The 27,498-nt window shown below is 43.7% G+C and overlaps 1 protein-coding gene across 1 annotated transcript; it reads right to left on the minus strand.

Annotated features, from left to right (window-relative positions):
* Nucleotides 1-710: 710 nt before the first annotated feature.
* Nucleotides 711-25,807, minus strand: EXOSC10 (exosome component 10). The gene is made up of 25 exons (XM_034753230.1): nt 25,626-25,807; nt 22,746-22,882; nt 22,103-22,226; nt 20,399-20,503; nt 19,867-20,029; nt 16,796-16,907; nt 16,388-16,463; nt 16,065-16,175; nt 15,411-15,554; nt 14,368-14,558; nt 13,267-13,423; nt 12,091-12,239; nt 11,620-11,670; nt 10,669-10,780; nt 9,804-9,854; nt 9,109-9,187; nt 8,786-8,907; nt 8,019-8,114; nt 7,227-7,301; nt 6,646-6,733; nt 5,065-5,138; nt 4,362-4,530; nt 3,802-3,863; nt 3,069-3,145; nt 711-2,448 (listed from the first exon to the last, which is right to left on the minus strand). The coding sequence occupies exons 1-25, from the start codon at nt 25,776-25,778 to the stop codon at nt 2,418-2,420; spliced, it is 2,709 nt and encodes a 902-aa protein (XP_034609121.1). The 5' UTR covers nt 25,779-25,807; the 3' UTR covers nt 711-2,417.
* Nucleotides 25,808-27,498: the final 1,691 nt, after the last annotated feature.

Raw genomic sequence — 27,498 nt, forward strand, 5'->3', positions numbered from 1 at the left:
CTATTTAAAAAAAAAAAAAAAGTCTACTCATGTAAGTGCCATTCAACATGAGAAGGATTGCAGAATCAGATTCTTTATCAAGAATACTGTACCTGAGGGCAAAACCACTAAGGGACAATGCAAACACCACTTCCATACAATAATATTTAAAGTTACTGGTGTACGTTTATTTTCTAGTGCTTTCTGTAAAGCAATTAGATATGATTGTAAGTTGCTTTACTAAAATAATTCAATATGAAAAATGATGGGCATATTACAGCTCTGAGGTGCAGATTTATACAAGGGGCCAACCACATGTACATTAAAGGATGTCTGTTCTCTTTACAAAAGTACCAAGTAACTTCTAAGCAGCCAAGCATTACACTTTTATATAGGTCCATTTCTGTACAGTAATTAACATATGGATTAAGATACTAATAAATGACAAGTGATTTTGGGTGTCCATCTACACACATCTGAAAGGGGGCTGAGTTTCAGAAAGCGCTCAGCACCTGCCCTCTGAAAATTGGGTCCGTGGAGGTGTCACCCACAAGAACTGAGGCAACCCAAAATCACTGGTCACTTTTGAAAAATCTTAGCTGGATTTTTTAAAAATGATTAGATGCTATGGGAGTATATTATGATGCCTGGGGATACATCCAGAAATAGTACAAGACACATGGCACATCTTTTCAAGAGCAGACCTTAGTATAATTCTTGTGGGTTTTTTCCCTAAGACGTTATCAAAAATTATTTTTAAGCAAAAAAAGAGTTCCTTGGCTGTTGGTCGAAAAAAAATATCCCTGCAACATAAAAGTGCAGCATGAGGACTGCATCTGAATTATAGCGATAATCTCACTTACGTGGATAAAACGTGCATAAATTTGCCAGTCATATTCATTAAGGGAATTTTTAAAACCTATGACAAACCTCAATTCAAAAAAAGAGATGAAATTTAAGCCCAACCTTTGAAAATGTTAATTGCACATACGTCTAAAATGAGGAAAAGGAGCCTCTAGCAACCAGAAGATTATTTTAATCCCCACAGTCACTAGGTCTTTCAATAGATTCACTGATACATCCATTAAAAAAGTAGCAGAGGTGGCAAAGCTGAAAGGGAATTGCAATTGGCAGCAAATGTGGAGTGGGCTGTGGAATGGCACGTTCACAAAGAAAACTGCTGTTCAACTGCACCCCTTCAAAGACTTTCTGCAGGTGTCATATTCAGCTGTGCAAATGGCTTTCATGAGCAGGAACGGACCCAGCTCGGCCACTCTGAATGTAATTTGCCTGACACTATTCATGGCAAAACTCCTAAATGAACAAAACCCACCCTGCACGTCGCTAATTTTTGTGTGAAATAAAGTGCTCAGATTGGAAGCCTCTGAAAACAGAAAGGACCTTTTTGCATTCGCTCACCTGCTGCTTAACACTTAGAGATTAGGCTCAAATAGGAAGATTAAAAAACAGAGCAGCATTATGCAGTGATGCAGGTCTGAGGAAAAAAGGACAAGGACAATAGGAAAGGGAGCAGCACCCAGGGGTCAGAGCAGACAACCAGGAGTCCAGAGTTCTAGTATCTGCTCTGCCACTAACTCAGTGTATGACTTTGCCAAGTCACTTCAATTTGGTGCTCCTTCAGCTGTAAAATGGGGATACTACTTACCTGCCTCACAGGGGCATTAATAAGCCTTCATTTTTCAACACGTGGAACAAGCTTTGAGATTCTCAGACATTCAAATACAGAGTAGCACAGGAGTGAGCAATGTCAAATAGATCCCTTCAGTCTTCTCCAGTTGTGTTTTAACCTTCAACCTATTTACATGGCTTTCAGTCCCTGTGTTCATTTCTGTAACAGTCAAGCAAAGCAGTAATTGTTGGTTTTCATTCAATTCAGAAGTACCTGCGCTTTTCTCTTCTAAGCACTGAAATTATTACTGCTTGGGAAGCAAATGCATTTTCTACATTACTGTGGCTTGCAGAATAAACAGGCAGTTTGGCGTCATAGGGACAGTCTGGCTCTAGTTCCTTCGCTGTTATATTTGTATAGGATTTGTTCCCCTATATCTAGTTCAAGTCACAAATATTTGCACATTTGTTGAATCTCTTGATTATTTCTGTGCTGGCTTTGGCAATACGAACCAGGTTAATCCCACATCCAACTGACATGTCGAATTCTGCTCTTCCAGACAGCGGAAGGTGGCAACAGGTTCAGCCGGACACCAAATACATTTTCCAACCACTTTTGAAAATGTAAATATAATAAAGGCCAAAGACAAAACAATTAAAATTGGTTTTCCCCTTTGGAAAAAGCGTTTTAATTATTTTTAAAAGATTTCTGTACAAAAATTGCAGCAGTGATTGATATTTGCCTCTCCACAGCTTGACAACAGAGACTTTTCTTCATTGGCAGTTCCCACAGGATCTCTTACAAAACACTATCTTTTTGGCCAGCTGTGCCTGGGGCCCCTGCAAAAACAGTTACAGAAAGAATTTAAAATAGCTTTGGTTCGAAGTTCACTTGAGCTTTAAAGCCTATGAAATGCTAGCAAGGCTGTAATGAGACGGTGGTGAAACAAGCTCTCTTGCTATTCCCACCTCAACGAGAGTCAAAGTAATGCTGCTCTTCTGCAGCTGCAGGGGATTTATGGGCCACAATGGGCCCCTCTGGCTACATCCCCATAAGAGTTATGCCTGGGAACTGCAAACTAAATATCTTGGGAATTAATCTCTGCGGAATTTTCATATGAGCCAACACCATCGCTTTCCTTTCTAACTCCCTGGTTAGACATGTGCTCTCTCCGTACAGCCTGATCTTTGGTCCAGGGCTGCATCTCCCATAAGACTAGCACCACTGTGACCTCAGGATTTCAGATCTTCTGCCAGGGTTGTCTTTATTCACATTAAGCTTGGACTAGATTTCTGAGGCTGATGTCAATGAACACCAGTAGGTGCTGTGCAGCTCTCATGCTAAGCATGTCCAGATACTGCTGTGTGAACTAGTATAACAGTGGCTTTTTGCCTAGGACTCCAGGGCACTTGAGTGGGGAACACTCCATCACTTTGCAGAGAACCGTTCAACAACATACCGATCACTTTTCCCAGCCAGGTAGGACATGCTTTTATTTCCAGCTGGGTGCTGAAGTTTGTTGGCTCCAGAGAATTTCTATATGAAAGGAAAAATGACCCACCAGTGCATTAACTAACAAAATAGATTCACATGATACTTCTACTCGCATCCAACCCTGTCTTGCCCATCATACCTTCAAGGAACACTTTCTGCTCATTTAAGTTGTGAGTTTTGGAATACAACATATTCTCTCATTCACCTGAAATGAGCATTCCTGACTAGGAGCTTCTGCTTGACATTTCTGTCTACAGAATCCATGGAGATGAAATTTCTACAATTAGAGAGGGATCCTGAAGAGGACCTATCCCCTTTTCTTCTCCCCGACTCATCCCCACCACCATGCTTCATTTTATTCTACATCTCATCTCTCTCTGCGGAATGAGTTTGGACTGACATTGAAGTGACTGCACAGGAAACTGCATTTCCCACAGTATCACATGTAAACTGATCACTTGTTAAACTCTACACATAGCTGTAATGATCTGAAAGAGAAGCTTGTGGGTACCATCTGCACATCAGTCAGTGGGGCAGGAGGAGGGTGCACATGGGAAGAGGGCTTGTAACAAGCCTTATGGATTCGTGATTGAAAGCCTGCATCTCAGCATCAAGTGGCTATTAGGGGAGGTTTGACATGTCTACAGACACACTGTATCACCTTTATTTCTGTTCCTCATTTCAGAGTGTTCCCTTACCTTGCCTGTGTGGGCCTGCTTGGCTGGATCAAACTGGGATGACTGCTTGGATTTGCTGTTTCCTGAGACAGACACGGAGTGGAGAATAATTGCTATTAGAAAGGTTCTTTTAAATGAACAGTAAATTCACACCAATAGCAAGTGCTCTTTGGCTGTAATGAAATATACAGGGCTGTCTTTCCCTCACTATGAAACACAGTATACTGCTAAGGAGAGAATAAGCTTTTAAATGGATCCTCATTACACCTGATTCAAGTCTCTCCTATTTCTACTCTGCAGGGTTTAATGAAATACATTACTCTATTGTGCAGAACAAGGAGCCACTGCCTTTGGTAATTCCAAGAACATTTCAACTGGTTTTGTAATTACATGGACGGATGGTGAGCAATCCACTTCACCAGGCTGATTTCTTAAAATCATTCCCAATTCTTCCATTAGTACAGGGCAAAGACATTACTGTTTGGATGTCACAGAGCTCTACACACCCACACCGCCCCAGGGCTCAGCCAGCCAACGGTCTCCACAGCCTGCAGCCTCGTCGGGGGGAGTCCAGCTCTTACCCGCGAACACCTTGAAGTTAGACTTGCTGTAATCAAAGGGGGTGAACTGCTTTGGCATTTCCTGCTCCTCTGGCTGCTGGGAGGCTTTTGGCCGTTTCTTCTCTTGTTTTGGTGTCTCGGTTCCTGGTTCACTGGTAATTCTCTCCCTCTTCTTGCTGGCCTGTTCCTGCTGTAAAAGCAACACACCCAAGGAAGGAAATGCGATAACCTCTCTGCCCGGTCACACTGGGCTCAGATGGCAGTTGCCATGGATACCATAAGGGGGGTTGGGGGAAACATCATTTCTGTACTGAGATCCAAGGTTAAAGATGCCTTGCTCCCATAGCAGAGGCTTCTCGGATTAGAAATACTGCTGACAATCATAACACTAGAGGCCTGAATCTGTTGTTGGTCTATGTACACATTTTGGGGGGAACCGAGAAAGAGGAAGACAGAGATAAGGCCATGGCAAGTATTCTCTAGGATAGAGGAGAGTTGAAACTGGAGTAGGGTGAGGCCCAGCACAGATTCACTGAGGTCTGAAACGAGGCCTGTGGCTGTGTACAGGGTCAGAAGCCCAAGAAAGGTTCAATCCATAGATTCAGAGTGCCTGAGAGATGTTAAGTGCCCCGGATCGAGGGCAGAGAGTTTATATTTGCGAAGGCTAAAGGGGTAGCTTTAGAGATATTTGTTTTGTCCTTCACACCCAAACACTTGTACGTACCACAGCTTGCTGACGGACTGAGACAATATTCTCTGCTGTTGCTTTGCACTCCTTCTGCACCTGTTCACGAGCGGCTGTGAAAAGAACAAAACAGAGATTCAGCCGAGACACATGCAGGAAAGCAGGACAGCATTAGCAAAGATCGCTCTCAAGAAAGAATGAGGAGCTTGTTTTGCAAGGGCAATCCTCTTACCCCAGATACCACATAGAGACAATCTTCATGATGTGAACCTCTTTCATCAGAAAACTCGTGATCTAAAAGGGGTTATATCCCCCAGACTATGGCAGGTCAGGAGCATACCATATCTAGATTATGGGGAAGCCAGCTGGCCGATTCCTCAATAGTCTGTTGGGCGGTGGGGAATGGTTTATCTCAAATCTCACTCCACCTTAGCTCTCAGCTCCCCTAGCTCTCTCTCTAACCACCTCTTCCTGAAACACTCCCACCTGCTGAATAATTGAGGGCAATCAATCAACAAACTAAGGCACCCCGCTGGGCTGGCTCCCTAGAAAAGATTTTGGGTGTCCCCAAGACGACTGAGTAATTACTAAAAAGCAACAAAGAGTCCTGTGGCACCTTATAGACTAACAGACGTATTGGAGCATAAGCTTTCGTGGGTGAATATCCATGTCATGCGTCTGACAAAGTGGGTATTCACCCACGAAAGCTTATGCTCCAATACGTCTGTTAGTCTATAAGGTGCCACAGGACTCTTTGTTGCTTTTTACAGATCCAGACTAACACGGCTACCCCTCTGATACTTGACTAATCACTGTTCTGCCAAAGTCTTAAGCACCTTCTCTACCTGAGGAATAACAAAAATGAGAAGTGTTAAGGGTTTTTTAGTAATAACTGTGCAGATTAACGTGCCAGCCTTCAAACACTGGATACCTGCATTCTATGTGGAACTGGTTACAGAGGAAGTGAATTTCGAGGAGTCATCCTGGAATACATATAATTAAGCACTATTTGCAGTCTCTTGTCAGTGAATGGCTAATACGCAAACAAAAGGGATACTGCATGTTAGCACAGAAACACACTGGAAGAGTTGTGTGTATGGAAGTTTGCAAAGCACTAGTTTACACTGGGCCTTGTTCCACTGACTGCATCAATCTCTCCATTTCAAACAGCAGTATGTTTTAGCCCCTTACAAATATACAAGGATTAGACAGAGGAAAGAGGTGGCCTGCCATGCTGAAAGGAAACTTTCTAGTTAAAAACTATGGGTTATGATGATGGTAGTTTTAATGCAAGCACTCTGAACTACCAAACAATCAGATCTGCATTTGATTTCCAGTCCTGACCTTTTATGCTCTGTAAAGGTAAGGAGTACTACAGATGTATTGCTGGTAAGGCAGGAAGGAGAGGAGGACCTTATGTCATTCACTGCTAACCACCCAAATCAGCTAAAATTGGTTTGGACTTTCAGAAAAGGACTCTTGCTCAGAGTGTCTTGGTTGAAAAGGCTGCAGTTAAGATGCAGGGCCTGAATAGTGGTGTTACAGGGAAAGGGACATTCGGGGGGTTTGGAAGATCCACCTTCCCTCCCCTCAATCTCAGTCCAAAAAAGTGGGTGTTACCTCTCTGCTGTACTGCTTTCTTTTTGGCTTCTTCCTTTGCCTCTTTCTGCAGTTGTGCCTGACTCATCAACTTCCACCGATTGCTGATCTACATCAAAAGAAAATCATCCAGGATCACTCACTCTGAAGTCAGACAGAATGGGGGAGGAGTTTACAGACCTGCACCGGCATTCATTTTGGAGTACAGAACACCAAATTTGACTACGCTGGAGATTAAAATTTGTTGCATGAACCATGGTTAAAATAGGACTTTTTTTATTCTGTAAAGAGTACTGAGCCACATGAATTAGCACCAAAGGATCCAGGTCAGGTATGGTGTCTAGTTGTAATTCAATGTTTTGCAATGTGGGAGATATGAGCTGGCGTTTCCCTTGTTCTTTGGAGGAGAGGAATGCTGTAGAAGTCTGAAAAACGTCTCCCCTTTTCTGAGGCGAAAGGGAAGCAAAAAGGAAAAAAGTAAATCCAAGTAATCTCACGCCCCTCAGAAACTTCCAAAGGGGACTCGGAATTCATTTGTTGTCACCTGGTTCTTTCACAAGGAGCTGAGCAGTTTTCAGGAAATTTGGCAAGTAGACACTCACTTCATAAATTTTTGATGATGGGTCAAACTTTGCTGATTGTGAGATGTGGGCAGGATTCTGTTCTGAAGGCAGATACTGGGAAAAGGAAAAGAAAAATTTCTTTTAACACAGCAGGCTACAGGGTGCAGGCAGCATACATGTCAGGGGCAGTCACTGACGGCTGAGATGCACACTTAGTAGGTGCTAACTGGAAAAAAAGGTCACGTTTAACATCAATTCTACAGAAAGCTAATGGTTCAAAAGAATGTCAGTGCACCCCTGTCCAAAATTACAAAGCTTGAGGCCAACAGAAATATTTCTATTAAAAGTAAATCCAATGGAAACACTTTTGATTACATTATCCTCCAGTTTGCAAGTCTAAACACACTGGCAAAATACATTTTAGAACATGGCAAACCAGAAATGAAATAGATTCAGATCAAGAGAGAACTGACTAGTTTATTTTCACCATCAAGCTGAGAGACGTAAAATACAGTCAAAGATGAAAAACTAGATTAAAAAAATGGTTTTAAAGGTATCCAACAAAAGTTTAAGTTTTTAAAAACATACGATTTTTTTAACCTGTTGAAGTGCCTCCTTAACATCCACTCTACAAGTTTCAAAACCAAATCCCATTGTTTTCCTTGCAAAATACATCTAAGCATATAACCTTGTGATTCCAGTAACTGAGCAGTAGCTGATTTCATGCTAGGTTTTACTAACCCTGCCTTGTGAAAACTCCTGCTCTTATGGGACCCACGATATTGCTCAATTTACCAGCTGTCACTACAAAGTATATACAGTGCCCTTTACCATTCTAAACGGATTTTCAAAGGACTCCATTATGCGCTGAGCCTTCTGCTGTGCGACTGTTAAGTTCTTCTCATTCCCTTCATCCACATCAGGCTCCTTAAGGAATGCAGAAAAACCATTAGCATATAAAATACATAAAAGTTACTTACAGATTGTATGTAGACAATGAGTCCAGCATTGTTTGAAACACAGGATATGTGACCTGAGGCTTTTAAGGGCTAGTAGCGTTAGTAAAAGCCAAAGACATTTAGGATATCCCCTAGTGTCAAAAACGGAAACATCATCAACTAGGTTTCGCTTACTTGCAGCAGCGGCAGGCGGGGGAAAACAGAGAAAAAGGGGGAATGGAGGGAAGCGAGATGGGGAACTGAGGCAGTACTGAATTTTACTTCTATACTTGCAAGCCTAGAAAGTTCTGTTCTCTAACAGGACCCATTTCACACTTGCTGCTTGTTTTAGTAGTAGGTGAATTTTCAGTTGTATTTCTGGGCTCCTCAGGTTATTGCCGTATCATGTCCTAATCCACCTCAAGGCCCAGTGTGGGCAGTGACCCTGGGACTGTAAGAAGAGCTAATCCACTTGCCAGCTTCCTTCTTGCTGAACTTGGTTATGCTGTACACCTGACAGGGAGCACAGCAATATCTCCAGGAATACCCTATTCCTCTGCAACTACCTTTTGTGCAGCATTACTAGAACGCTTCACCAGTTTATCAAACCTTTATTTTCTAAAATTCAGATGCAGACCCCTTCATATTACTGGAGCTTACACTGAATATACTGATAGTGGCTGTAGCAACAAGACATGTGGAATTGGATAATATCCTTGTGCCGTCCATCTCCCCCTCGCTGTCCGAAAAGAGGCTCCCGCATTCCAGAACTGGTGCAGGTTCTGCAGAGAAAGGAAAACGAAGTTTCTGGTTTTGAATACTCCATTCCTATTGGATTTGTGTTCTGCTATGATCTCCCTGGCTCTGCAAATGAGCTTCCACTGAAGGTGAAATGCTTATTTTAAGGTGTCAAAGAAAAAACTACTTGATTTTTTTCCATATTAGCAGAAGTCAGAGGCGGTCTCCCATCCTTCCCAAATTACCTAAGGCTGAGAGGTTCTGAATATCATCCAGAGGAACACGTGAATTGTCATGAGGTCCAAACAAATGATTCTCCAGCCTCTGCAAACAAATTCAAATTACATATGTGATCAATACAGAACCTTGCTCTGGGATGCTTTAGGGGAATTTACAGAGTGGAAAATGACAGGCTAATCACAATTTAAATGTATGGGTGATGTTCTGAGGCTAAGTATTTCTAATATAGCTCATCTTAAATTGCACAGTGAATCCGGCACCAAAAGGATGGCTGTGCAAATGGCTATTAAGAATGCTTTGCTTCATAGACACAAGGCAGACGACTGGGACAGCTGTAGTAACTCATCTGAAATTTTCCTTCTTAAAATCAGTCAATAGAGATTATAACAAACGTACACAAAACTTTGTCCAGCAACTGTAACGTTTACTGATGGAAGACTTATTTACTATAGTCTTGCTTGGAGCTTTTAAAATATTGACTCATGACTGGTAGTTTTACAAGCATTACAGCACACAAGGATAAAACTGGGTTAACAGAGGGACATGTTTGTCAAATGGAAAAAACTAGTCAGTGGATTTAGTATAACTAGCTAGAATAAAATTACAATCTTCATGCTTCACGATATGGACCTCTGCTATAGCAGTTTCTATGAGTTTATGGTTTAACACATTAGCATGCTTAGCATGACACAGATAGTACCTCTGGGTTGGGTAGAGACCCTTTCTTCTTCACCGCTGTTGCAGTTTCAGACTAAGGGGGGGAAGAAAAAATAAGAAAATTACTAATGGTTAACTTTGAAGTATCTAGTCCAGCAGGCACAAGCTTCCCCCTACCAACATTTTCAACACAGCTAGCAGAAGAACAGTTCTACATTTCCCTCCCGGGGGTGCGTGTCTGTGTGAGGATAGGTAAAATTACGACGCTGTTCACATAGCAAGGCTGTGTTTGTGCTCAGGAATGGCTTAATTTCCCTGTAGGAGGATGCGCTCCACTGTAGTAACAGCAGGTATGTGCTGACCTTTATTAAACCTCATTCCAAGCCTCTAGGTTGCGTGTAGGTTTCTGCTGTGCCAGTTGTGTGGGCTTTGTCATTGGTGATTTCTTATGTGCATCCAACAAGCTCTTATTCCCTTTGTAGGTAAATGTGATGTGTGCATAAAGGCAGAATAGGGGTTATGCCCCAGAAACCTCACTGTTGATTGCTTTGCTCAAGACTGAATATTTCTACCGTGTTACTCCCTTAGTTCCCTTAAGGGCCTGAACTACATTGAAGTCTGCAGTGAGATTTCATTGCGGGGGTAGGACGAAATGCCTATAGGAAGTGCTTCTATGTGCACTCTAGCATACTGTACAGTACTCAGGCTTCAAAGTGAGGTTACTGTCTCACACACAAATGGCAATCCCCAGCAACAGCCTTGCACTATAGCCTTGCGTGTAGACTATTTCTAGATTTCAAAACCTATGAGATCAATAGGAACCTCTGGAAGACAAGGTGCAAGAGATATTCCACAATAAAGTCCACGTCTTTTGAGTTTTGTTATGTGTTGGCAGAAGATCTTTGTACCTTGAGCAGAGGCATCTCTCGGGCCTGTTGGATGAGGAGATGCATTTCGTTGATCTGTTGGCGGACTAGTGGTGGGATCGGGTTGCAGCAAGCAATGATGCCCTGGGGTTCTCTAAAGACATAATGAATGAAACGGAGTTTGCTATATACAGCTAATAAATCAAACCTCCACATGCAAAGGACAGTCAACCAGATGTAATCAGAGGCCTCGCTTCACTGAGTAAGGCAAATCAGATTAGTCATCACTGTTTATCCAGTACAACTACAAAATGTGTCAATACCAAGTCTGAGCACATAAGGAAAGCCCGTTAGCTCAGCCCTCCCGTGTTCTTTCTGCATCCAGATTTAATTTCTCTCCTTGTCCAATATCTATTTTTCTTACAGAGGGAGTGTGGAGGGTTTTGAAATCACAGATGCAGTTTTATCTCCTTTCAAGTGTGGATGGTAAATTGTGAATACCAAGCCCTCCGAAAAAAATCTTGTTTACGGGAGAATGTCGTGGGGGACATAAGAGGGGTGTGGCACCTACACATTTTCCTTTACAAACTGAACCAACACCTAGGTGTATACTATAGAGTACTGATGGAGAGCTCAAAAAAGAAGGGAGATGCAATGACTGGCAGCAGTGTGACCATGTTTTGCATAGTAGGCGGAGTATTCCTGACACAAAGACACATGTATTTCATAGCCATCTGGCTTATGCTAGAAGAGTTTAGCATCTTAATTCTTTTGTGCATGGAATTTCTCTGCTTTGAAGAACTAAAGGCAAAAGCAGTGCTAATTACTGGGAGCAACAAGCTAACCACAGAAGTAAAAAAAATAAAATAAAACAAGGTAAGAGGAAAACCCAGCTGACTGATGGACCTGGGATCAACTGGGACCTGGGACAAGCAAATTACATTCAGAGTTGTACAAAAACAGAAAAAAAACCAAAAAGGCACCAATACGTACTTGGGCAGCTCCTCTGCTATCTTCAGTAGCATATGGTTTGGTAGCACATACCTGCAACATAAAGAGCAGTAGCACTGATATCATGGTAATTGTGTTAATGTTAGACTTGTTTACAGAGAAATTTAATGGGGAGGGGGGAAAAAAACCAAACACCTTATGGATCCAGTGCAAAATGATACAAGTTCTTAAGAGTTAGGGTCAGTTAAGGAGAAATAAATCAGGATTGATCTAGAAAACCATAGAGGCAACTCCTCCCTCCCCCGATGTGATTTCTGATCTGGGGTTTACGGGGGTCAGAGGAACAGGGAGGAAATGGTGCAACTAAAGTACGGCGCCTTTCACTGGATAGTGTCTTAGATACACAGGAAGCACCCAAATCAACCATTCTTAGCAGATCCAGTGTTTCTTTCGACGAGCTGCACCACTCTGCAGAGATCCATTTAAAACTGTGTCTAATGAACGACTTCCTACCCTGTACTCTCATCCTCTTGGCGTGCCATCTTGTCCCTCCAGGCAAATAGCAATTTAAAAGCTGTTAGCTGCTGCGTGTTGAGATGCTTTTTCTGCCTCCTGTAGAGCTCAAGATAGCTGTCCTCTGAGAAGATGGGTTTAATGTATTTCTGAACAGGAAGAATTAGAGAGATTGGTGATCAATATCAAACAGAGTCATGTACCAACTCCCTTTGGCACTTCCCAGGCTGTGTTCTCTCTAGCACAGAGAATCAAGCACACAAGAGAGGACTGGATGGTTTGCAACAGTGGCTCAGGAAGTCAGGACTGAGGAGCCACTTGAGGTTTTAACCGTAAGCATTTGGGGCTGACAACTGTTTATATTTTAGTTCCAGCCACGCTCATTTTTTTCATTTTAATTTGGATATATGACACAAGGAAGTTTTCAAGTCCAAGAGCATCCATAGACATACCAGATCTTTAAGTCTTGGTCAATTAGAAAACTACCCACCTCTTGTTCTCACTAGTGTTCACTTGGCAGTGTATGTTTGTCATAAAGTTACAGTGTGCTCCAATATCCGGGGCTTTTATTCGGGCTATCCAGAGAAATGTGAATAAATATTGACTCACTTGAAAAGTTTCAGTCTCTTGACACCTGCAGGTTGATGTGGATCAAGAGCAGCGGTTTTGAAGATAACAAAAGGTCTAGGACATCTAGAGCAGGGGTTCTCCATCTTTTTCTTTCTGACCCCTCACCCCAATGCTATAAAAACTCCACCACCCACTTGTGCCACAATAACTGGTTTTCTGCATATCAAAGTCGGGGCCGGCATTAGGGGGTAGCAATCACGGCAATTGCCTGGAGCCCCGTGCCACAAGAGCCCTCGCTAAGCTACTTTGCTCAGGCTCTGGCTTCAGCTCCGGGCGTTGGGGCTGAGGGCCCCAGGCTTCAGCCCCATGCTTCGGCTTTCTGCCCTGGACCCTAGCGAGTCTAACACTGGCCCTGAAAACTGCTCGTGGCCCCCCTAGGTGGGAATGGAGAGAGAGTAAGGCTGTAAGACTATTTCCTGATATACATACTGAAAATTAGGGATTCGGTCAGAAGGTAGGGAATGGGCCAGGCCCAACCTGGGGTGCTTCCCATCCTAGACAGTCTGTATTCTGACCCAGATAATTAGTCCCCAGGTGAAGATTTACCTTCAGGCAGATGTCCTTGCTGCGCTGCCACACCACCTGCAGCTGAGTGGGCTGTCCATTTCCTCTCTCCCATAGTGCCTCTCTCACTTTATCATAAATGTAGAGCAGGTAGTGAGTGTCGTCTCGGGCGTACTGGATCATTTCCTCTGGCAAAGGGCTGGAAGCAGAGAACTATCAGTGTTGCACAAATGTTTTATAGTAGCCCATCCCTCATCCTTGCAGTGCCCTCTGCCACAGCACGTAAAGACAAGCTACATCTGGGTCTACTCCCAAGAACGAATCCAGGAATTCTATGGATTCCTCTCACCAGAATCTCATTTGTGGGCACCATTACAATGATTTTCTCCATCTGACCTCTTGCCTATATCTGGGAGACCAGGATCCCCAGGGCAGCCATTCAATCAGATGGCAGGGGGTACCTTGTATAGTAATGTGGCTACCACTGTGCGCCTGCACAGCCTATGTACCACACCTGTGCTCTTCGTAGGCCAGGGGAGATTGCACCGCAGAGATCATTCTCAACCTAGAACCCATCATTCAGTCCCTGTACTGGTTTACATAGCAGTTTTGTCTGGAAGTTAGAATTTTTTTAGTGGTGCATCTGTTATAACAGAATTGCAATTTTAGAATGCTAGGCTGAGCAATGCAGGGAAGGTGGCAGCAATTACTTCTTCAAGGAGGTGGCAGCTTTTGTCATAACATTACACTGTAGTTATGCACTGTTCCTATTGCATTAACTCAGCTTCCAAAAGTCTTTTGTTTCGCTGATTTTAAAAAACACATATTACAGCATTTGGAGAGAACTTAGTGCTCATCAAAGTAAGGGGCTGAAATAGACAGCCAAGCACAGTGTACCATAGGCAGGTGCTGTACATACTAATCTCAACCCCATTCAACAAATCTGCTAATGCATTTCAGCTCTGTTTTGAAGCCCGTCCCTTTTATTCCAGTTCACCACCACCACAGTACTAACCAAAAATCCCAGTGAGCTATGTGGTTTGGGGGTCGGTTGAGAAGTGAAACAGTCACCCATTAACATGCAAACAAGTCCTGAATTTGACTCTTAACTCTAATGCCAACACGTCAGGATAAAACTTTTACCGAATTCTCCAGTCAGCCAGCTGATACCGCTTGTCAGTTTCCACATGGCAATAGAGTTTTAGCAGGTGGTCCAGGGAGTGCCTGCCAAGGTTGAGGAGACGGGCAGCCTGGTGAGTATCAAACATGTTCACTAAGTACAGACCGAAATCTTTCTGTAGCCACTCCACATCTGAGTCGGCACCATGAAGGACCTGTAAGGCAACACAATCAAATGCATCAGAAACAAGAATATGCGACAGTGGAATGTGGAATAGCACTTGGGATGAGAGGATAACCAATTCCACTTAGGGGCCTGAAGCACTGAAGCACCAGAGTTAGAAAGTTATGTTTCTTTGCTGGCATTTCTCCTTCCACTGTCAGTGGCATAACAGCAAGTACTTGGTTTCACCCAGACCATGTTTCCACACTCAGCCCTCTCAACAGACAACTGGTAAACTACTGAAAAAGTATTTCTCCCCTGCCCCCACTTCCCAAAATAGATAGTAAAACCCAAGAGCTTTGGAGCTGAGAAGATGCCTGCTAACTGTTCAGTGATATTGCTTATGATGCTCCCCATCCATTCCCTCCTGTGTTTACACATTTTTATCTAGTGGGCAAGCTCTTTGGGGCCGGGACCTTGTCTTCATACTTGTCAGTAAAGCACCTACAATCAAGAACAACAGAAATGGTACCTGGTTTGTGTCCAGCACAGTCTGATGGATACAGACCTGCCTAAGACCTCCTGATGGGTGGTCATATCCATTTTTGGGCCATTACCAACTAAGCAGTGCTCATTCTCACAACAGTGACTTAGATGTTACTAGCATCTTATGGCCTGAGGGCATACAGGCTGATTCAGTGCTCACTGAAGTCAAGGGGAATCTTTCCAATGATTTCAATGGGTATTGGATCAGGCCCATACCATGGCTTCTCCCACTTGTGCCAACCTTTCCCCGGAAGGAGGGAGTAGCCAGGGCAGGAGGATAAAGCATGTTTTTGGACAGAGTTAAGCCAAAAATAAGTTATCCAGCATAATTCTGAATAGGTTGGAAGAGTCTACTGACCTTCACAATAGCAGGGTCCGTGAAGGCCTCATTCAAAATATACATGTCACTACGTAGCTCCAGAGTGTCAATAATGAAATCTTCCATCCGGGTGGAAATCTGCATCAGACATGTCAAGCCCAGGAAACTCCTATAGGAATGGTGCTACCAGACAAAGGACAGAAGTTAACTCAGAGCCCCTGCAGGAGTGGTATTATGAAACACAGAATGACCAAAAGCAGAGGAAAAGATGACAATAAATGAATGAAGAATGCCTCTAGACAAAAGTTAATGACATGAACAGATTTCAGGTCTTTGCAATCATTGCTACTGTTTTAATAATACATCATCTGAATTAATTTTGAAGTTGGTCCTTTCCATGGATCTCAACATAACCCAGAGGATCATAGGAAAAATTCAAAACAGACTAAATTCAATATAAAGCTTATTATAATAGAATAAAGTTTGAGAAGTTAAAATGGCAGCCAAAATCCCATGCAGCCTTCTGAATAATAAAATGCAGCAAGCTTCCCACATCAGACCTGGGACATATCACCTAACTCAACATAAAAAGGATATAGTACACAAAGCAAAAGATGATGGACAATAGTATAATGTGACCTGCTAAGTGCTAACTCAGCATATGTAATTTAAAACAAAGAGCAACACACTTACCTCCAAATCCACAGCAAATTCTTTGCAGCTTACAAGCTTTTCGTTCAGTTCTACCAACTCATCCAGGGTGGAGATAAAATGGCAGGGTGTGTCCTCAACAGGCCTGTACATCTGACAAAGCAAGTTATTAGATACCACATGTGGGGACATAGTGCTTTCCTCCCAGAATACCCAAAAGTTTCTGAATTAAACACTGCTATCACAGGCTGTAACTGCTCCCCTCAATCATAACTAGGCTACAAGCAGGGTCTACTGCAAACTGATTATCTACTTCTTCCAACATTTTTTCTAGATTCGAATGCTAATTTAACCTGGGCACTAACCTGGAGTTGTGGTTTCTCAAGAGCTTCATCTGGTGGAACAAAGTGCTCCAGTTCATACTGGTAAGGATGAGCAAACCTGCACAAATAACAAAAAAGGAATCTGTATCATTCCAATCAACTTCACCAAGCCACAGGAAGTAGTTACCAAGAGATACTCTTTGTGAGCCACCAGTTTGCCTAGTATTGACCAGAAATCCTAGCACAGGGCAGATTTGTTATGCATGGGTATAAAAAAATGATGAACATATATGGAGGCAGCTATAAGTGAAGCAGCATGTATGTGCACAGACACAGAGAAGAGCCACATAAGGTGCTGCATGTGACAGGTACACGCATAAAAGGATTGCATACAAAATGCATATAAATCTAGTGTATTTCCAGCATCCTGTTGCCTATTTAATTTCTTACATGTCTTGTTCAGTCTGCTGAGTTCTCTGTTGATGGAGGAAATCGGCTAGAGCAGCTGGTACATCCAAGTCCTCAGGACGCTCCTTTCGCTCCCGCCTGCTTTTTGCGAGTGCTGAATGACCAAGATGAAAAAATTAGACAATGCTGTACAAATAATGTGTATTCCTAACTCAAGTTTCTCTCCTCAATGCCTAACCTAAAACCCATTAAAATCATTAAGTACTATAAAACCCTAAACACTCCTGGCCTACTGCTTTTAAACACAAGATTTCTATCTGTGCCTCATTTTATAACTCAGGAGTAGGTATGACAAGAACATATGTCACCCTGCAAAGATTAAGTAAGATGCGCAATGCTAATATAACAAGACATTTTTAAATTTAATCACTTGGTGCGAGCATCCCAAAGATGAATAATTCTGGCTGCCAAACATTGCTCTGCAATGGAAAGGTAACTAGCAGCTCTACCTCCATTATATTTGCTATTAGAAAGTGATGAAAAATAATAAACGAAAGTCAAATCAACTGTTAGCAGCTAGAACTGCAATTGCATTTTAATGGAGGAATGCTGATTAAACAACAGAAGACAGATCCCAAAGATTTGGGATGTTATTGTGTGCGTGGGGGGGGGGGGGGGGGGAGGGAGAAGAGAAGAACTACTGAAGCTTTTGGTTGCCTTGTGCCAACTATTTGGTTAAGGAAGCCAAAGCAAAGAAGCTCACATCTAATCTTTTTTTCACTAAACCAGTAAAATAACCCATTATTTCTTCTAAGCTCAACTGCATTTACGCAGGACCTGGTACTTCTTGACATCAATAAAAGCCTGATCCCTGACTTTAGCGGGAGCAGGATTAGCTGCGAAATATATTCTGTTTTACAGATTGTTACATGTGCATCCACAGCAAGACATTTTACACAGACTTGCCTTTAATAAGATTAACAACATCCTAATGGCACGCTTACTACTTCCAAAGGGTTTTAGTCTCCTTCTGAGATATACGTTCTTTAGATTCAATGATTTCTTTTGGCTTGTGAGGTTTGGTTTTTGTTTGATGTTCATTATAAAAATAATAATTAGGGCTGTTGATTAATTGCAATTAACTCATGCGATTAACTTACAAAAATTAATCGCGACTAAAAAAATTAATCACGATTAATCGCAGTTTTAATCTCACTGTTAAGCAATAGAATACCAATTGAAATTTACTAAATATTTTCGATGTTTTTCTACATTTTCATACATATTGTATTCTGTGTTGTAATTTAAAATGTATATTATTATTGATTATAAATATTTTCACTGTAAAAATGATAAAGAAATAGCATTTTTCAATTCACCTCATACAAATACCATAGTGCAATCTCTTTGTTGTGAAAGTGCAATTTACAAATATAGATTTTTTGGTACACAACTGCACTCAAACAAAACAAACAATGTAATGCTTCAGAGCCTATAAGTCCACTCAGTCCTACTTCTTGTTCAGAAAATTGCTAAGACAAACAAGTTTGTTTACATTTACAGGAGATAATGCTGCCCTCTTCTTATTTACAATGTCACCAGAAAGTGAGAACAGGCATTTGCATGGCACTTTTGTAGCTGGCATTGCAAGATATTTATATGACAGATATGCTAAACATTCGTATGCCCCTTCATGCTTCGGCCACCATTCCAGAGGACATGCTTCCATGCTAATGATGCTCGTTAAAAAAAATAACGCGTTAATTAAATTTGTGACGGGGAGAATTGTATGTCCCCTGCTCTGTTTTACCCGCATTCTGCCATATATTTCATGTTATAGCAGTCTTGGATGATAACCCAGCACACGTTGTTCATTTTAAGAACACTTTCACTGCAGATTTGACAAAACGCAAAGAAAGTACCAATGTGAGATTTCTAAAGATAGCTACAGCACTCGACCCAAGGTTTAAGACTCTGAAGTGCCTTCCAAAATCCGAGAGGGATGAGGTGTGGAGAATGCTTTCAGAAATCTTAAAAGAGCAACTCCGATGTGGAAACTACAGAACCCAAACCACCAAAAAAGAAAATCAACCTTCTGATAGTGACATCTGACTCAGAGGATGAAAATGAAAAAGTGTCGGTCCGCACTGTTTTGGATTGTTAGGGTACATCCAGACTACCTGTCGGATTGGTGGGTAGCGATCAATCTATCGGGGATCGATATATCGTGTCTCGTCTAGACGTGATATATTGATTCCCGAACGCGCTCCCGTTGACTCCGGAACTCCACCAAGGCGAGAGGCGGTAGCAGAGTCGATGGAGGAGCTGCAGCCGTCGATCCCGCGCCGTGAGGATGGGAGGTAAGTCGAAATAAGATACGTCAACTTCAGCTACGCTATTCCCGTAGCTGAAGTTGTGTATCTTACATCGACCCCCACCCAGTGTAGACCAGGCCTTATTGAGCAGAACCTGTCATCAGCATGGACGCATGTCCCCTGGAATGGTGTTTGAAGCATGAAGGGACATATGAATCTTTAGCGCATCTGGCACATAAATATCTTGCGACAACAGTGCCATGAGAACACATGTTCTCACTTTCAGGTGACATTGTAAACAAGAAGCGGGCAGCATTATCTCCTGCAAATGTAAACAAACTTCTGTGTCTGAGCGATTGGCTGAAGAAGTAGGACTGAATGGACCTGCAGGTTCTAAAATTTTACATTGTTTTATTTTTGAATGCAGTTTTCTTGTACATAATTCTACATTTGTAAGTTCAACTTTCATGAGAAAGAGATTGCACTATAGTACTTTTATTAGGTGAATTGAAAAATACTATTTCTTGTTTTTTTACAGTGCAAATACTTGTAATCAAAAATAAATGTAAAGTGAGCACTGTACACTTTGTATTCTGTGTTGTAATTGAAATCAATATATTTGAAAATGTAGAAAACATCCCAAAAATTTAAATACATGGTATTCTATTATTGTTTAGCAGCACGATTAATCATGATTTTTTTAATCACTTGACAGCCCTAATAATAATATGAGCTAGGTGGTATTATTATTATATGGTGCCCAAGGCAAATGAAGCCCTCTTGCTCTGGCCTTCTTACCTTCAGGCAGCGGTTTCAGAGCGTTGGGTTTGACAAAAAGCTTAGGTACAAAGGGAGTGTTGGAATTGTCAATCTTCTCTCGAAATTTGAGCTGTGGTCGAGTGATATTCTTGGCATGTAGCAATCGGAAGGTTTCAGACTTTGTTCTGTGGGATTCTCCACTCTGTTTAAAAAACACATTTGAATGGATTTTGAGATAGTCTATTAAGACTCACCCTATATGCATCTGAATATTAAACTCCAGACACAACAATGAAATACTCCCCTGAAATTAGAGCACAGTATCTAAGGTCCATACAATAGCATCTAAATTAGGTGCCCAGGGGCCCTGAATTCAGTTTAGAGAGAGATCTGTGTGCATGAAATCTAGATCAGAAACCCAGAGATCCTGAATCTGGAGTGAAGAAAGGGGAAGCACAACCAGAAATCTAAAGGGACGTTGGGTTACTGAACTCCCAACCACCATCACTACAACTCAAGCCTAAACAAATAGCTCAAGTTAATTAAAATCAGCTGACTGTGGAAGTCTCACCTTACGGTTCCAGCTGGAAACAATTGTCTTTGGGAGCTGCATCCCTGCAGGGAGGATAGGCTGCTGGTTCTTGTTCACTCCTGCTGCTTCATCCAGTAAAATACCCTGAAATTCGGGAAAAGAAGCTTAAGCAAAACTGTATGAAACATCCTGTACTTGGCAGTCTAGCCTGACTGAAAGGAGAGAAATGTGCAGCTGCTTCCAAGCTCACCAACTCTGAATTTTGTAAAGGGCAAGAGTGGCCAAAGGCTAGGTAAGGAATTCTAATTTTAGGGATTAGGAGAAGCAATTGCCAAGGAATCAAAGGAGAGTTTCTTCAGAGGTATTCATGTGCTGATCATCCTAGTCCCACACTCTCTTCTCATATCTTATCCTCCACTCTGCCCAGTTTTTAGATTGGGCCAACACAGCGTTAGTCTTGCATCTAATTTGCTTGGCAGAGCATGATAAGTAAACAACTCTCAGCCATGCTGAGAAATGAACCATTGTTATAGTGGCATTGTCTTCTAGTGGCTGAGGCACTGGCCTGGGAATCAGGTTATTTTATTTTATTATTTATTTTTTTTGCATTATGACACCATCTAGAGACCCCAACTGAGATCAGGGACATATCATGCTCGGCACAGTACAGGCAAATAGTAAGAGACAGTCCCTGACCCGAAGAGATGACAGTCTAAATAGACAAAAGTTTGGAAGGAAAACTGAGGCCCAGAGAGGTGATGTGACTTGCTCGAGGTCACACCACAGGTCAATGGCAGAGCCAGGAATAGAACATGGATCTCCAGATTCTCAGCCCCACATGCAATGGCCTTTCTTAGGCGTCTTTCACACTCACTTTGCACAAGTGTAAATGACTGCATGAGGTTCCAGGCAGCAGAGAATAAAGCTGTGGGAGGCTACAGCACCAAAGCCCAAGGTGCCATTAGTGGGGTCTGGGAAGCACTGATTTAAATGACTGGTTTAAGAGACTTTACTTTTGAATGCGACTGGTCCTGAGGTCTCTGCTCTCAGCCGCACGTCAGTTTAATCAGCTGCCAGCCTGTTTGCTTCTTTATGGCTGGGGTAATTATTCCAGCTCCCTTGCTCTCCTGGGATAGTATATGATACATCCGCTCTGGCACCCACACAGGCAGCCTTCTCTTCCTCATTTGCAATGGAAAGGTTTGATTGACTGTCTCTGTTTTTCAGGAACAGTTGGAGCCCTGGTTTCTATTCCTTCTGCTGTGTGACTTAGGGTAAATCATGTCACTTTTCTGTGTCTCTGCTTAACCTTCCGCCCTTTGTCCATTCTATTTAGATAGCAAGCTCTTCAGCCAAGGGACAGCTTGTGTGTATGTACAGCACCTAATACAATGGGTCCCAATCTCAGTTGGAGCCCTTAGGTGCTGCTGTCATACAAGTAATCATTCTCGTCCTTACAGGCTCAGTTCCAACCTACTGCTGTGATTTGAAATACAGAAAAGTGACAGACAGCTCAGAAAAGTAGCCTGTAAAAAACAGAGGCTGTAATTTAAAAAAACAACAAAAAAACCCAACAAGAGATACCTAAGAAATAGTGACTATAAGAGAATAAATGTTTAAAATGAAAGAGATCTAAAAGTGAGGAACAATGTGTAATTGCTAAATATTGCCATTTCAATTTCTGTAGAAAGAGTGATCCACTGAATGGTTACAAGACAAAAAACTCAGGGAAAGTTTACTCACCACTCTTTCAAGAATGACATCATTGGAGTCAACCAGCAAATCAAATTTATCTTCCAGCTCTGTTGCTTTGCTACGATCCTTGATGTGACTGCGACAGCCATGATACTGCATCACCTTGCTCATACTAACAAGAGAATAGTTCAGTTACTCTTTAAATGACATTAAAAGCAGGTATACTAAAGACTGGACCAATTAAGATCCTTCCTGAGCTCTGGCTACTCTGAGGTTTGCAAAATAAAATACAGATCCTTTAGATACTGTTGTAAGAGCTTTGAACATGAGAAGCTCTGAGAAAGTGCTAAGTATTGCTATTCATTTCCACTGGGTCTATGGAACTTAGATTGGGACATCTGGTTAGGAAGTCACCTTTCCATCAGCCCTCACCTGCTCAGTTCTTCACCTAAATTGTTACAGCTACTTTACAGTGGTAAACTGAATGACTCCATTTTTATCATTACCATTTAAATTTCATGGATCAGAAAAGCAGCTGACACATTTTTAAATACAGCTGAAATATACGTCACAAAAATGCTCATATATTGTTTTATTTTGAAATTTGCAAAGAAGAGAATTCTCTGCCCCTCACTCTGTTCCCTATTGCTAGGTTTTCACCACTGACACAAGAAAGCCAAAATGTCCTTACCAGTGAAGCAGCCTGTCACCTTGCGTTTCACAGTATGCCCGGAATCCAGGAAAACTGCGATAGAAGTCATATTCATCTCCAGGCTGAGGGAGCCCATTAGATGCCTTAGTAGCAGCCACCACAGTGCCAAGTGCATGCTGTTAAAAAGCATCACATCATTAAAATATAATTCCACAATGTATATTCATTTTTCTATGTCCCTGCCAGATGAACACACTGTAACCCCATTCCTCGCATTATATTACTATTCCTAAACCAAGACACAACTAGGCCTTTTTAAACAAGAGAGTTTACAACCATTTCTATCCGAGTTAATGAAACTAATACTAAAAAGAAAAGAAAAACCTTAAACTGAAGATGTTTTGGTTTAATGGAAATATTATGGGTATACTAGCTCCAACTTCAGAACCAGGAAATGCTGTCTCTCTAGGGCCATGTCTACACTATAAAATTAAGTCGACCTAATTTACATCGGCATACAGCCACTGCAGTAATTGCATCGCTTGTGTGTGTCTACACTTCGCTCCTTGTATCACCAGTGCATGTCCTTACCAGCAGCGCTTGTATCGATTTTATCGTAGGGCATTGTGGGAAGCTTCCTGAAAGCCAGTAACCATCTATGCAAGCAACATCGTGTCTACACTGACACTGCGTCGACCTAACTACATTGATTTTGATTCTACGCCACTCACAGAGGTGACGTTATTAAGCTGGTGTAGCAGGGCAGTTAAGTTTGCAGGAGCGAAATTTTAAGTGTAGTCACTTCCATTGTGAGGTCGATGCAAGGCAGCTTACATCAACCTAACTCTGTAGTGTAGACCAGGCAAATGAAAGGTCCCTGGGTGAGGGAATGTTCAGGAATTAAATTTGTAATGATGGAGACGGCAAATACTATGGTTTTAAAATCAGTTTGTAGAATGCTTGGATTAACAGTCCAATATAAGTGTCCACCTATATCCCAAAAATCAAGACCTAGCTGCTAAATGCATATTGAAAACCCTTCTTACTGTAGGGAGAGCATTACAAAAAAATTAAAAACATAGAAAGCAACAGAGGGTCCTGTGGCACCTTTAAGACTAACAGAAGTATTGGGAGCATAAGCTTTTGGAGGTAAGAACCTCACTTCTTCAGATGCAAGACATCTGAAGAAGTGAGGTTCTTACCCCCAAAAGCTTATGCTCCCAATACTTCTGTTAGTCTTAAAGGTGCCACAGGACCCTCTGTTGCTTTTTACAGATTCAGACTAACACGGCTACCCCTCTGATACTAAGAATATAGAGAATCCCACCACTCCAGTGTTGCCAAATCTGAGGGTTTCCTTTGAATTTTTTTCCTGTTAAGACACAGATAACTAAATGTAGGGCTGCTTTTGGCATCAGGGCCCATGCACGAGCTAGTACCAGCTGTTTAGGTTCAATTTATCTCATCCCCATGATTCTAGTTCTCCAGAATCCACTGCAGGGAATGCCCTAACTAATGGGAGGGGTTATGCTGACAATTTGCCAGGAATAGGAAGACTGCATGAAATTAGGAAAAAGGGAGACTGCCTCCAGTGCCCATGGAGACAACAGGCCCTAGCTTACAATTCTAGTTCCGAGTCCCGTGGCCTACACCTCTCCATACAACAGAACTGCAAACACGGACTCACTTCACGGCAGTGAGATGCAGCGTGTCCCCCCCACTCTCCCGGGGCAAGATGGGTTAAAGTGGGCGGCGCTGGGAGGCTGCACGGGGGAGCTCTGGCTACGCGTGCTGTGCGGGGAGGGGGAAGAGGATGTAGGTTGTATGTGGGGGCAGCATCCCCCTCCCCCCCCGTGCCCACGCTGGCGCCCGGGTTCCCCCCCTCCCGGGCTGCCCGGCTCACTCAAGCTCTACCCCGCCCATGGCGACCAGTCCTGTGCTGACAAGGTGGGTGGTGCAGGCCCCGGTTGCAGCAGCAGTAGGAGATGGGCGCAGGGTCCCTGCTCCAAGGCCCCGCTTCCCCACCGCCTTGCCCCTTAGAGCGAAGGCCCTGGGCAAACGGGTGCAAGGCCCATACTACAACGCCCGGCATGCAACACTCCGCCTCGATCTCGGCCGCCCAAACCCCGCTACAGCGGGCACGGAGAATGCTGGGAAATACAGTGTAGAGAATCAGAGGGGTAGCCGTGTTAGTCTGGATCTGTAAAAAGCAACAGAGGGTCCTGTGGCACCTTTGAGACTAACAGAAGTACTGGGAGCATAAGCTTTCGTGGGTAAGAACCTGAATCTGCATCTGAAGAAGTGAGGTTCTTACCCACGAAAGCTTATGCTCCCAATACTTCTGTTAGTCTCAAAGGTGCAACAGGACCCTCTGTTGCTTTTTACAGATCCAGACTAACACGGCTACCCCTCTGATTCTCTACACTGTATTTCCCAGCATTCTCCGTGCCCGCTGTAGCGGGGTTTGGGCGGCCGAGATCGAGGCGGAGTGTTGCATGCCGGGCGTTGTAGTATGGGCCTTGCACCCGTTTGCCCAGGGCCTTCGCTCTAAGGGGCAAGGCGGTGGGGAAGCGGGGCCTTGGAGCAGGGACCCTGCGCCCATCTCCTACTGCTGCTGCAACCGGGGCCTGCACCACCCACCTTGTCAGCACAGGACTGGTCGCCATGGGCGGGGTAGAGCTTGAGTGAGCCGGGCAGNAGGTTCTTACCCACGAAAGCTTATGCTCCCAGTACTTCTGTTAGTCTCAAAGGTGCCACAGGACCCTCTGTTGCTTTTTACAGTGTAGAGAGCGTCCCCTCAGGCCTCAGCATCAGCTAGGACCGCCAGCAGGAACTACAGTCCCCAGCATGCCCCGCTGCGGCGTGTGTATGTCGCAAAGCACGCCGGGAGTAGTAGTTTGCGGCGGCTCCCTCGCGTACCTTGACGAAGGAGTCGGCATCCCTGAACCCCGGTAGCACGGTGTCTGAGCAGCCCCCCGGCGGCTCCTCGGTGGCGCCGCCACTCCCCGTGTCCATTATCTGGCCCGTCTGAACTGCTGCGCTACGACTCCCCAGGCCGCCGGCAGCCGCCATCTTCGACACGGACCCACGTGACGCGACAATAGCTTAGTCTCGCGCGATAACAGAACCGGGGGGGGGGGGGGTTGCAGGGAAAGCAGAAGTGCTGCAAGACGCATGCGCACGCACTGAGAGGCGGCGGGGCGAGCAGGGGCTGCCCTATAACTTTCTGGGTCTTTCCCTCTTTTTACCTTAGAGAGGCCGAGCGAGGCGAGGCGAGCTACGTGTCCGCCTTATGGGCCCGGAGCCTCCCCCACCGTTGCCGGCAGCGTGCTCTGGGGGCGCTCATCCCAGCACTGGCCGCCCCCCTCCCCGGCACGGCCCCCCCCCCCCCCAAAACCCCCTTCAAACCCCCCCCCCCCCCCCAAGCCTGCTGCTGTCCCTGGGAGTGGGGCGCTCTCCCTGCCAAGGTGCAGGGCCCCAATGCAGCCGACTGCCCCCCACGCTATAGGGTCTGGATGCTGCCCTTGCTGTAGTCGGGCCATGAGCCTGAACCCACGCCCTAAACCTCAGCACTCCAGTCAGGGGCTTGACTTCAGGTGAGGAGAGGTTCTTCACTCTGCTATCCAGCGGGACTCCTGGAGTAAATGGACATTTCCTAGGAAAGCCTCGTCTAATCTTGACTAGACTACAGCCTGAGATAACCAGTCACATTTGGTAGCTGGCTTTGAGATTTGGAGTTTGTTCTACAGCGGTTCAGAGATTTGTGGCATAAATTTCAATCTGCCAGCAGATGGAGACTACAGCTCAAGTTTTTACCGCTGACATTCCTCCACCAGTATACAGTCTGGGGGAGTTGATTATTTCAAAGCAGGAATAATCAAAATCAAAACAGGTAAAACCCTTTCCCCCCCTATCCCTGTCCAGACACTTTGGATTTCCTATATGTTTCCATGGCCTGTGTTATACAGGAGGCAAAATTATAATGGGCCCTTCTAACCGTAACATCTTTGAATCTATATCAATACAAAACATTTGATAGGAAGGGACATCATCTAAACCATCATCCCTCCAAATACACACCACAGCGATCAGGTTAAAATTCTATTTCTTTGGTCTCACAGAATCAGTTTCTTGTGCTAAGAAGAAAAATGCCCAAAAATCTGGAATAAAGAAAGTTTGTGTTCTTACCAAATTGCAGCCCACTTAAGGATATAGTTGCAATTGCTGGAAACTAAAACAAAAAGATTTATGAACAGGCAAACTCCTTTGATACAGGTAGTCAATCTTGACTGTTTTTCTCCACCTGCTGTCATGAAGGAGCTATAGCCAGCCATCTGGACTGGTATAGGAGAAGACAGTCAAACCCATAACAAAAAAAACCCCCAAGTTTCTGAGAGAGATCCAATCCACTACCAACGGTGTTTGTGCCTTCTGTGGGTTTCTGCCAGGGGTTCTTAAACTTCATTGCACTGTGACCCCCTTTGGACAATGAAATGTTACTACACAACCCCAAATCCTGAGCCCCGCTGCCCGGATGGGTAGGCCAAAGATGAAGCCCAAGGGCTTCAGGCCCAGACAGGACGCCTGTAACCTGAGCCCTGCCACCTAGGGGTGAAGTCCTTAGGCTTTGGCCCGAGGCAGTGGGTCTCGGGGTTTGGCCCCAGCAAGTCCATTAAAAAGGGTTTGTGACCCACTTCGGGGTCCCAACCCATAGTTCCGCTGTGCTAGTGTGATGCTGCTGTGCCTCAATTCTGCTCCCCATAAGGAGTGCTTTGGAATAAATATGAATCCG

Source organism: Trachemys scripta, chromosome 19 (assembly GCF_013100865.1).
Source record: "Trachemys scripta elegans isolate TJP31775 chromosome 19, CAS_Tse_1.0, whole genome shotgun sequence".
NCBI classification, from domain to species: Eukaryota; Metazoa; Chordata; order Testudines; family Emydidae; genus Trachemys; species Trachemys scripta.

What these genes read in the sequence shown, in the direction of transcription:
- EXOSC10 (XM_034753230.1), bottom strand. Translation starts at nt 25,778, where the DNA reads ATGGCGGCTGCCGGCGGCCTGGGGAGTCGTAGCGCAGCAGTTCAGACG. An exon ending in TTTCCAGCTGGAACCGTAAG is followed by an intron (nt 20,030 to 20,398) that starts GTGAGACTTCCA and finishes TTTTTTAAACAG; the next exon opens with AGTGGAGAATCCCACAGAAC. An exon ending in AATTTGCTGTGGATTTGGAG is followed by an intron (nt 15,555 to 16,064) that starts GTAAGTGTGTTG and finishes TTTGTCTGGTAG; the next exon opens with CACCATTCCTATAGGAGTTT.